Source organism: Trichechus manatus, unplaced genomic scaffold, assembly GCF_000243295.1.
Source record: "Trichechus manatus latirostris isolate Lorelei unplaced genomic scaffold, TriManLat1.0 scaffold00063, whole genome shotgun sequence".
In the NCBI taxonomy this organism is placed as follows: domain Eukaryota; kingdom Metazoa; phylum Chordata; class Mammalia; order Sirenia; family Trichechidae; genus Trichechus; species Trichechus manatus.
The window spans coordinates 13,161,654-13,173,916 of NW_004443999.1; the positions used below are offsets into that span (position 1 = coordinate 13,161,654).

Below are 12,263 nucleotides of genomic sequence, written 5' to 3' on the forward strand. Positions count from 1 at the left end.
AAACATTATTTCCTAAAAAATGATAAAAATCAGGTTTTGTCAAGCGTTTAGGATGCAAACTCAGGATTACGTTATAGTAGAGGTTTGTGTTTTGCTTAACGGTCTTTTAAAAAATGCAAATTTCCAGAAAAATAAGTTTTCCAATCTGTAAAGCTTGTTCCCCATTTATTTTTTGTTGTGATACAAGATATGAAATACAAGATATGAAAATTAGTTTACAGTTCTACCACAAAAGCTTCTGAAGTAGCAAACACAAGTTCTAACAGGTATCAAAATAGCCATGTGCACTTTCATTAATTTAAAAGTGTCCTTAGAGTCATCACATCAAGCAAGTGTAAAATATAACAGCTACTATTCTCCTCTTTAAAATATCAAATCTTCCTTCATTGCACTGAACCATAAACTGAGCCATTAGTCCAGAATATGGGTATGATGGTTACTAGGTACTTTTAAAAGCTGAGTTACTAAAAATTAAAGGAACTGAGAAAGATATAAAAGCATCTTATGTCAAAAAGGTATGAATATTTAAAACTGGCTACAAGTGAGTAATGCATGTTTAAATTATAACATGATGTAATAAAATTAAAGCTGTTGATATAATTCAGGAAAAAGAATTACCACGGTGTTGCCTTCTTCTAGAAAGACAAAAACATGAAATTCTTTCAATTAAAGCAACTATTACCAAAAGAATTTTGTCATCTAAATATTAAAGTCTCTCCAAGTTTCATATGCAAGAATCAACATATGGTTTAACAGATCCAGGTAAAGATTTATAACTAAATATATGTATTAATGCAAACAGGCACCATTAACAGCATTTTTAACTTGGTTTTTTCAACTGTGTAAATTATTGAACTGAAAAAAAAAAAAAAATCCAGCAAAGAGAAAAGAACAATTCCTATGATTTTGTTCATGTAAAAAGAAATGAGGATTCTTTTAAATACATTTTTCGATTATGAAGAGTCCTTAAACATACTGTAATTTCTACAGCTGAATGACATTAAACGTTTTTAACTAAATATATTCACAAATACATATAATAAAACAGTACAACCAAGCCCAGCAGAGGCAGGCACTTCAGAACTGAAATTCGCATAATAAGCTGTTGTTGGTCACATAGAGTCAACGTCTCAAGAGAATTAAACTTCTTTTGCCACAGGTAAAACCTACTCGTTCTAGGTACAGAAGGTGCTGAAACAATGTGATCCTCTAAAAAGAAAAGCTAATAGTTTCCCCAACAATCTGACTCAGGGTTTGTTTGTTCTTTTTCTCCCTGAACAAAACAGTACGTTTTTAAAAAAAGAGTTGTACACGAATCAAGAAAAAAAAAAAAAAAGAGAAAATAGAATTTACCTTGTAACATTTTCACTTTTTGGATGAGGCCCAACCATTGTGCAATGTGACTTAATATCTACAATCCCTTGTCCAAAGCCCTTTAGGTATTAGAATTCGTAATTTTTTGGATTTTAAGAAGGTAAGATGGGGCATATACCGGATATTACAAAACACCTCCACAGAGGCTGGGGCAATACCCTATAATCAAACCCATTAACATTCCTTCAGGTGTATTAATGAACAGTCACATGAATGGGGATAAATACACACTCTATAACCTCGTGTCAGTTCAAGTCAGGTTTTGCCACCAAATGACTGGTAACACCAGACTTAGAACAATTTAGTTTTCAACGCTTTTTGGATAAGGGACTATGGGCCTGTAATACCTCTGATGAGGAAACTCATTTCCTGACACTTCAGATAACTACAATGTCCGAAAATCTGCCCTCACGCTTGAGCTTAAACTGGGTTAGGGATCATATCTCCCACCGCAAACCTCTTAAACTTGGCAGATTATCTGCGGGTGACAGTACTCTCTGTGGGACACCTTGAAAAATGCATTTTAAAATAACTATTGATACTCAATTTTATTAAGCCAGACACCATCGTGGACTAGATTTTAATATGGACCAGCAGTAGAAGGTGCCAAAATTCAAGGAACTTTTATGAGAAAAGCCTAAAATTGAGCAAATCCCATACATTAATGTAACTGTTTTCTGTGAATTAGGAATACAGCCGTTATCCCATTGCAGCATCTGCACAAGGTGACCCAACACAGTCTGGGAGCCCTCACTAGGTAAGTCTGAAAGATTCACAAAATCACGTTCGCATCAACCCACCCTCATAAACTGTAATTTGATGCAACCTATATACTAACTCATCATTTCTTCTGTATTTACTAGTTGTTTAGAATATGCTACTCTCAGATCTCAATAAAAAGATACCATGAATTAAAGCCATTAAACATCTTATTTAAAAATTAAGTCATTTTCATGTCAAGAGGTTCAAAAACTCAAGAGCAAAAAAAGGGTGGCACAAACGGTTAAGCGCTCGACTAACGGAAAGGTTGGCAGTTGAAACCCACCCAGAGGCGCCCTGGAAGACAGGCCTAGCGATGGGCTTTTGAAATGTCGCAGCCATGAAAACCCTGCAGAGTGCAGTTCTCCTCTGCGCACAAGGGGTCGCCATGAGTCGGAATCGACTTGATGGCAATGGTTTCTTTTTTGTTTTTTAATAGTTTTTAAGCCTTCAACCTTTTGTAGTTTTGTATTTTGTTTTGATTTTTACAAAAAAGTTTCTTCTTCAAAAGCAGAGGTCTTTTCTCACCAAAGAGAACTGGAATGTTCTAGTGTGTGGGTGCGTGCGTGCGTGCGTGCGTGCATGCGTGCGTGTGTGTGTGTGTTTACAGTGTATGCAAAAAATAGGGGTGTATGGCATGCACATGAAGGTAACTAACCTCAAGTCAGGATGAACAGCATGAAATAGGTAGCGTTGGCTAAAACTCATCATAGGCACTTACTGTGGAAATCCACTGAATGTATAATAGATCCTGTAACCTAGACACAACCTTCAGGGGCCATGAGGATTTCCAGGGCAGAGTCAGAGTGATGAGTGGGCTTCCTTAACACATGGTACGAACATAATGTTCACAGAGCCGGTGGGAGTGTCACAGAAGGAACGAGGTGATCATTTTATTTCCAAAACGAGATCATTTTATCTTCAAAATCAGCCTTGCCCTACCTTTTCCCTTAATGAGTAAAATTTAAATATACTATCTTCGGCCTTTCCTGAAAGCTACATATATGCTACGAGAAGAATTGTACACCTTTTTATTTTTTCAGTTGTTTTAAATTCATTCATGAATTAATTTAAAAAGTCTAAGTCAAAAATTTTAGCTTTTTTTCTGGTACAAAAATATTACAGCAGGATAAGCAAAACTGGAAAGGAAGAGAAGGAAAGAAGACATGATAATCAGATAGGTGAACTTCAGGTCATCATGGCTATTTTAAGAAATTGTAAACTTTTAAGCTTCTAAGGTTTTATTTCTCTTCAGAAAACAACTGAGGAGGCTGCCTTTCCCCAGGAATGAAAAATGAAAAGTTCCCTAAGCATTCACATCTAAAGAAGATAAGAAAGCATTATTTTTCCTCCTGGAAAATGTTTATCTATTAAACCTGATAGCCTTGCCTTCCACTGCTTTGCTCTCTCTCGTCCCCCCTGTAGCTTTCTGGGATCAAAGAGAGAGAGAAAGAGTGAGCTTTTTCCACCAGCAGCAGGGAGAGTCGTGTGTATAACACTTGGTGTCAGAGACATTCGAATGCGTCTAGACTCACTGGCAATGCGTCAAGCTCAACTTGAATAAAATACTCCAAATTAAAAAAAAAAAAAAAAAAAAGGCAGGGCCCCAAGAACCCTTAAACTGCCTTTCATGGAAGGTTGAAAAAGCCTTCACGACTGTTTACGTGCCATGAAGTACATTTCTGGACTCAATTACTAAGGGGGAAAGAAGCAATAATAAATATAAAAACATTTAAATTCTCACTCTGGAATTCTGTTTTCTACCCTGATTACACACTCTCAGTCCCCACACTACCACCTCTCTGCCTCATGGCCCAGAAAGCCCAATGGCCTCCTAGTCCACGTTTGCATAGTATTAATAATATCATCTGGAGGCAAACTTCTATCCCCGCATGCACAGCCCCGTTTCTGAAGAGCACTGGTCCAATCTCACATGTTCAGAAACAACACATTAGTGTCTGCAGCCAGAAACTGAGCCTCACTTAGCAGCAAGCTGTCCACATTACTGAGAAACAGTCCTTTTTCCGAGGGATAAGAATCAGGCAGTTTTGTCTGCAACTTCAGATTTCGCTCTTTGCATCATGCAGCGACGGACTATGCTATCGAAGCTTCCAAGGTAAAACAAAGCGATCGTGCGGAAAAGGCCCATGGTCACCACCTGCAAGACACAGAGCAGCCTGTCAGCTCAGCCAGCGTGCAATTTTCAAGGTATTTACGGGAATGTCTCTAGAAAAGAGTCTCTGAGACACATCTTTTAATCAGTTCCAAGTCTAAGGGAAACTTTGTAAATATCAGTGAAATACGTCAGCTCTGTACCATTGTACAGCACAGGGCCTGCCAGACAGAGCAACACAGGGTTTGTTCAATTTATAAATTCAAATCAGAAAAAGGACAAAGTAGATATTTAGTCATTTTAGAGTTATAATAGCCAGGAGAGATCCAATCCCATATCCCAAATATTCAAACTACAATCAAGGCTTTTTTGTTTTTTGGTTCAAGATTTATGTTCTGAGCACAGAAGTCAGACCCTACAGATAGCGGTTTATTTCGATATGCGCAGTGCCCGGCACATAAGACTTCTTCCCAGTATAAATTTCTTAAGTTATATCTTTCACCTTTCCTATTTATTTATCTTTGGTAGAGAAAGATAAAAAGTTGATACTTCAATTAAAATTCTTTGCATCCTCAAAATTACTGACTCTTTCTTCAGCTTTTTTCCATCGAGGCTTAATGAGAGGCCATCTTTGTCTGTCCATCCACCTGTCTGTCTGTCTAATGGTTCAGGCAGAACTTACCTGCTGGAGTCCTTCAGTGATAGAAGTTACTGGAGCCATTCCACAGGTCAGGGATGAGAGCATGTACCCATCTGAGCCAATGGAACTGTTGAAATTGCCTTGCTAAAACAGAATGGAAGAGAAAAGAGGGACTAGTGTAACATGGAAGGGAATCCATTCAACACACCAGAAACAGTGATGTGAGCTAGTTCACTCTGGGTGGGATAAGAGGGCAGCCAAGCACCTAGTAGAGCATGGCCTTGGCAGAGCGACAGGAATGACTAGATCAAAAAACCTGTTGCCATCAAGTTGATTCTAACTCACAGCAACCCTACAGGACAGAGTAGCACCCCATAGGGTTTCCAAAGAGCGGCTGGTGGATTTGAACTGCTGACCTTTTGGTTAGCAGCCGAGCTCTTAACCACTGCCCCACCAGGGCTCCACAGCTAGATTAGCAGTCCTCAAAACAGGGTCCACGGAACCTGGGGTCCCGGAGACCCTTTCTGGGGGTCCATGAGGAGAAAACCATGGTCACAATTATACCAAGATGTTAACTGCCTTTTTCGCTGCAGTGACAACTGCACTGATGGGCAAACTACTGGTGCATCTGCATGAATCCTGTCATGGCGCCAAACTGGACTAGGAATCGCAAACCTCCAAGGCCACACGCAGTGCAGTCATACACAAATACACCAACAAAATAAAAATGAAAAACCCTAAAAAATATTTAAATGTCACTTTTGTTTAAAATGCCCTTGACGAAGCAATAAAACTCATTCTTTTATTAAAGCTCATCCCTTGAGGACGTGTCTTCTCAGTGTTCTGTGGGACCAAATGAGACGTATGCATAAAGCACTCAGGCTGCGAGCCATACGGAAGGGGGATGGCTGCTCTGAAGACAGCATTTGTGCAACTGTTTAAGTCACGGGCTGAACTACCTCTTCTTTCACAGAACATCATTTTTACATGCAAGAACTACAGACAGATGATCTGTGGTTATTCAGACTTGGGAACCCAACATTTTGTGTTAAGTGAATGAAGGGAACCTGTCACTTCAAGGAAAGCAACAGACAACATTTGTGGTCAATGATAAAATCCGAGCTATAAGGCAAAAACTAAAATTTGTGATAACTTGTATCCACCATCCTGAGTTTGTCAGCTTCCAAACACATACTTCTATAAGATCAGCAGTGATATTAATGAATGTGATTTTTTCTCCCATAACTTAGTGAACCCATATTTTCCAAAAGACTAATGTGGAATGCTACAAAATCATGAATGGTTAAGATATCCATTCAAAGTGCAAGATAGACCAATGGATTTTAATATAATGGAGAACAAAAAGTTCATTGATATAGTTTCCAATTCCAAGTTACAGCTAACCTTTAAGAAACTACCACTTGTTGAGTTTTGGTTTACATCAAAACCAGATATTGACAATTATCTGAAAAGCCTGGTAAAATATGCCTCCCTTTTCCAACTATGTATCTGTGTAAGGTCAGATTTTCTTCACATCCTCAAATCAAAACGACATATTACAAGAGACTGAGTGAAGTATCAGCTGTGAGAATTCAGCTGTCTTCTATTAACACAGACATTTAAAGAGATGGGGGAAAATGTAAAATAATGCCACCTTCTCGTTAAATTTTTGTTTTGAGAAATGATTATTTTTCATAAAAATGTTACATTACAATATGGATTTATTACTATTTTAAATGAATTAATATATATTTTTAATGACATAGTTATAATTTCTAATATGCCAAATATTAACAAACATAACTCATGTAAACGAAAGTTCTCTGGGGTTATTAATTTTTAAGAGTGTAAAGTGGTCCTGAGATGAAAAAGTTTGAGAACAGCTGGACTAAATGAATCCTATCAAAATATGAAGGGCTACTAAAAAAAACCCAGTTGCTGTTGAGTCGATTCTGACCCATGGTGACCCCATGTGTGTCAGAGTAGAACTATGCTCCACAGGGTTTCAATGGCTGACTTTTTGGAAGAAGATCACCAAGCCTTTCCTCCAAGGCACCACTGGGTGGATTCAAACCTCCAACCTTAGGATCTTTAAAAACACCGAGTGGACTTCCTTTGACTTCAAATAAGCAGGAAACACAAAGTCCTGCCCAATCCAGTTCTGCCAACTTCCTAGGCCTTTTAATGCCATCAGGGCAGTTTTCACGTCTGTATATATTTCAATGGAGTCCCTGCGTGGTACAAACAGTTAACGTGCTTGGCTGCTAACCAAAAGGTTGGAGGTTCGAGTCCACCCAGAAGCACCTCAGATGAAAGGCCTGGTGATCCATTTCTGAAAAATCAGCCACTGAAAACACTATCGAGCACAGTTTTACTCTGACACATATGGCGTGGCCATGAATTGGAATCAACTTGACTGCAACTAATGGTGGTGGATATATTTCAATAGAGTTTGATTTCTACTTAGTTTAGCCTGATGCAACAATACTTACATCCCTTCCAGGCTGTTACAGTGTGCTGACGCTTCTCATTCCAGTTGTCCTAAAAACTTTCTAAATTCAATGTAGGTCTAAGATTTATAGACACCCCTCATGAATGTATATATTTCTGCGTGTCAGAAAACATGTGGCACAAATGTTATTATTCTTAAAAAAAAAAATGAAACATAACACATGGCTTTTAAATATATCATTTTGATTCAAAGTAAACTCAGTAGCCCAGAAAGCTCACTAGCGGGGCTGACATGCCGATGGGCCCAGCGGGCTGGCTGCGCTTTCTTATTAAGTTAGCATTTGGGAAAATGATACTGGGCAGCTGGAAAGGGAAAGAAAAATCCTCCATCAATGGGCCTGGTAATAAGGAACTAAAATAATCTAAAAGCACTGTGGAAAAAAAGAAAGCAACATGCTGTTACGTCGTAAACAATATTTACACATCACAGATACATCTCATTTTCTTTTTAAAAAACCTAAGTTCCCAAACAGGCTACACTGCTAAAACTGTTTCTAAGGTTAAGATAATAATTAGCCTTCAGATGCCTACTAATTAAAACTTAATCAATAGAGTATCTAAGGGAGGAAAAGAAGAGCCCAATATTAGATGAACCTAATTGGCCAAAAAAATACAGTAATTTATGTTTTAAAATAAGACCCTGGACAAATACCTTTTCAGAAATACAGTACTACAACCATTAATAAAGAAAACAAAATGAGGATTTTACTTACTATGGCATCTTTAACAATTTGTTTGGCCACCTGCTCTGGTTTGCAGACAGATGTGGTCTCTGAAATAAGTCGAGTCTCCAAAGGCTTAAAGTGGAAAAAATGTACATATGAATACCATTATTGCCCGTCAAATAAAAAAATCCATCATTCTTACAGCCCCCCAGTTTACTGATAATTGCAATTTTCTACCACTGAGCAGTTTCCTAGTTTTAGAACAAGGTCTATCTGGATTCAAATCAGTATCGACCTGGTTACTTTGGGTAAAATTCCACCCAGTAAGCTCAAGTGAGACAAGGAGACCCCTGCCACTCTCTGTGGGCCATGTGGGTCTCTGCTGCAGTGAGAACCATCCCAGCGAGAACACACCACTGGATGCAAGTCAGCGCTCCCCTCCTTTGACTCCTCACTGCTGGCCAGACAACCAGCCAGTGGTGTTTGTGCAGAGCCTAGACGGTGTGCCCTGGCCACCCGTGTGTCGCTCTGGCCACCTCACAGGGCAGCACAGGGTCAATGCCTGAGGACAGAGCTGAGGCCCCTGAGCAGGAAAAGCCCACTCAGCCCCTGTTCAACCACTCCAGCTGTTTCTTAAGAGACCTGCAAAGAGGCAGGGAGACTGCAGACTGAAAGAGGAAGAGCTGCTTATGATGAAACATTAAGCAGTCCTTTGCTTGGCTGTGTGGGAATCCATGCAAATAAACAAAAAACAAAAAACCCAAACCCCCTGCTGTCATTCTGACTCACAGCAACCCTACAGGACAGAGTAGTACTTCCCCACAGGGCTTCCAAGGCTGTAAACCTTTACGGAAGCAGGCTGCCACATCTTTCTCCCATGGAGTAGCTGGTGGGTTCAAATTGCAGACCTTTTGGTTAGCAGCTGAGTGCTTTAACCACTGCACCACCAGAGCTCCTTATGGTTAATGTACTCGGCTACTAACCGAAAGGTGAGAGGTTCGAGTCCACCCAGAGGCAACTCGAAGAAAGGCCTGGAGGTCTACTTCCGAAAAATCAGCCATTGAAAAGCCTACAGAGCACCGTTCTACTTTGACACACATGGGGTCACCATGAGTCAGAACGGACTCAATGGCAACTGTTTTTTGTTTGCTTGTTTTTTTTAGCTTGGCTATGTTTCAGAGCTCCTTATGGTTAACGTACTCGGCTACTAACCAAAATGTGAGAGGTTCGAGTCCACCCAGAGGCAACTCGAAGAAAGGCCTGGAGGTCTACTTCCGGAAAATCAGCCATTGAAAAGCCTACAGAGCACCGTTCTACTCTGACACACATGGGGTCACCATGAGTCAGAACTGACTCAATGGCAACTGTTTTTTGTTTGCTTGTTTTTTTTAGCTTGGCTATGTTTCACTTACTGGGCTGATGCTTCAGAATCCTAAATCTTGGCTTTCGTTCTTCAAAAGATGTGTAAAAATCCATCTCAACTGTCACCTAGCTCAGAAAGCCTTTCCTGAATTCTTAATGGAAGTAACCTCAATTTCAACCCCTCTCCCCTCGAGTCTGAGTGTTTCTGCCTTATCATATAGCTGCTCGTGTATTTGCATTGTACCCTCCAACTTCCTTGGGGGCAGCATCTTTTTTCATTTATCTCTGACTCTTCTTGGTGGTATCCTGCACACGAGTGCTTCAAAATTCTTTATGAGGGAGTCTGGGTTAGAAATTTCAAAACTAAAGCCTTAAATTGCACAAGACTGTAAATTTTATTTAGCATGTAGGCTTGAAAGCATTAAACAAAATCAAAACCAAAATACATGTTTTTTTTAAACAGAAAAGCAAAGCACTTCATAAAAGGCAGTTGGTTCTTGATGAACCTGAATTAAGAGAAAAGCCCTTCTGAAGGTGCCACCATTCAGTCTTCCAGGCCACCAGGCTGGCACTTTGTTACCCGTGCTAGAGACACATTAGATTTCAAAGCATTACAGCATCCCCTAAAGGATCCACAGGCTAACGTAGAATTTTATTTACCCAAAGAAGCCTGTCCTTACTGGAGGAAAAAAAACTCCCAACTTAATCAACATCTAAATCAAATCTTAACAGGGAAATCACCACCCTTTCTCCACTCCTGCTTGAGACTAAAAGACTGCTTACCAAATCTTATAAATCTGCTTAGCAGATCTCTACTCACTCCAACACAGGACATTTGGCTTAAATTTACTTCTCTGAAATTGTAGTAATTTAAAAACAGGCAGAGCCAAAGAGAAAAGAATAGGGGGAAAAAAGCTTCCAAATCACAAACATCTTTTTACAAATATACAGTCTATGGTGCCTAAGTGCCAATTTTTATGTGGAAGAGACTGACTCTCAATAAGCATTACTATAAAAGAAAATTGAAATCAACCTCAGTTCAAGGTGGTAAGTTCTGATTGATTCCTTTCTTCTTCACTTTATTAATCCATTCGTTCAAAGAGGACATTTCTGTGAACTTATGAAGTGTGCACTGCACTCGGGAGGAGTAACAGTCGTTTTATGTGTGTGCCAAGAAAGAAAGGCCTGGCCATCTGCTTCCCTAAAGATTACAGCCAAGAAAACGCCACTGAGCAGTTCTACTCTGCAACACATGGAGTTGCCACGAGTCAGAACTGACCTGATGGTAATGGGTTTGGTTTATTTTGGTTTGGCAGCAATATGTGTTATGGAGAAAAATAAAGCCAGTAAGGGGGAGGTGAGTGAATTGGGGGAATGATATTTTAGATACAGAGGATCAGAGAGGTCCTCTCCAAGGTGATAGCTGAACAGAGATGAATGAAGTAACGGAACGAGCCATTCAAACGAACATCCAAAGAAAGGGAACAACACGGGCAACGCCCTAGGACGAGAAGAGGCCTGGCAGCTTAGTGAACAGAGAGGGATCCAGCGTGGCTGCACACAGGAAGCGGGCAGAAATGTTGTGGGAGAGGTGGCCAACGTCCAGATGGGATGGGGCCTTGTAAACCTCAAGTCCTTTGGTTTTTATTCCAGGCATAATGGAGCCATCAGAGCCATGCTCTCCAATACGTAGCCACTAGCAACACATGCTATTTAATTTCAATTTTAAAATTAGTTAAAATTAAATAAAATTAAAAAATCAGTTTCTAGTCCCACCAGCCACATTTCAAGTGCTTAACCTCCACAACTGACTACCACATTGGAGAATGCAGACAGGACATGTCCATTATCACAGAACGTCTGACTGGACATGCAGCACAAGAGGTTCTAAACGGGGGTGACGAGACCTGATTTATGTTTTATGAGGATCAATGGCTACTACATGAAGAAGAGGCTAAGAACAGAAGCAGACAGACTACTCGGAAGGCTATTAAAGTAGCTCAGGCAAAAACAGGCTGTCATTACTAGTATGGAAGTGGTAGATGCAGTTAAGAAAAAGGTCTGATTCAGGACATGTCCTGAGAATAGTGCCGAGGATTTGCAGATCAGCTGGACATGGGATATGAGAGAAGGAATTGAGGCTGGCTTCAAGGTTTCCAGCCTGGGAAACTGAGTGAACGGTGGGTGGCTGGGCAATGAGATAGAAAATAATGAGGTGGGGTCAGAAGAGAAGGAAAACCCAAAGTTCAGTTTCTGAAAAGTTAAGTCTAAGGTTGTCTGTTATGGATTGAATTGTGTCCACCAAAAATATGTGTTGTGAATCCTAGCCTCTATGCCTGTGGGGGCACAGTGCTTAAGAGCTTGGCTGCTAATCCACATGGCTGGCAGTCTGAATCCACCAGTCGCTCCTTGGAAATCCTATGCAACAGTTCTACTCTGTCCTGTAGGGTCACCATGAGTCGGAATTGACTCGACAGCAACGGGTTTATGCCTGTGGTTATAATCCTGTTTGGGAATGGGTTGTCTTTTATATTAATGAGACAGGATCAGTGTAGGGTGTGTTTTGAGTCAATCTCTTCTGAGATATAAAAGAGATTAAATGAGCAGGCGAGAAAACAGAGATGGGGAAGAGAGACGTCAAGCCACATGACAACGGCCCAGGAGCAGAAGCTCAAAGAGACAAGGACCTTCCTTCAGAGCTAATAGAGACAGAAAGCCTTCTCCATGAGCTGGCACCCTAAAGTGGGACTTCTGAACTCCTGAACTGTGAGGAAATAAATTTGTTTGTTAAACCCACTCACTTGTGGTATTTATGTTATAACAGCACGAGATAACCAAG

General features: G+C 40.2%; 1 protein-coding gene across 1 annotated transcript in view; it reads right to left on the reverse strand.

Annotated features, from left to right (window-relative positions):
* Positions 1-2,513: 2,513 nt before the first annotated feature.
* Positions 2,514-12,263, reverse strand: part of KDSR (3-ketodihydrosphingosine reductase) — a 40,935-nt gene continuing 31,185 nt past the window's right edge. The window contains exons 8-10 of the mRNA XM_004379279.2: positions 8,111-8,194; positions 4,929-5,030; positions 2,514-4,291 (exon numbers count right to left, since the gene is read on the reverse strand). Of these exons, the coding sequence (XP_004379336.1) occupies positions 4,172-4,291; positions 4,929-5,030; positions 8,111-8,194 (306 nt within the window). The 3' untranslated portion in view covers positions 2,514-4,171. The remainder of the gene's footprint in view (positions 4,292-4,928; positions 5,031-8,110; positions 8,195-12,263) is intronic.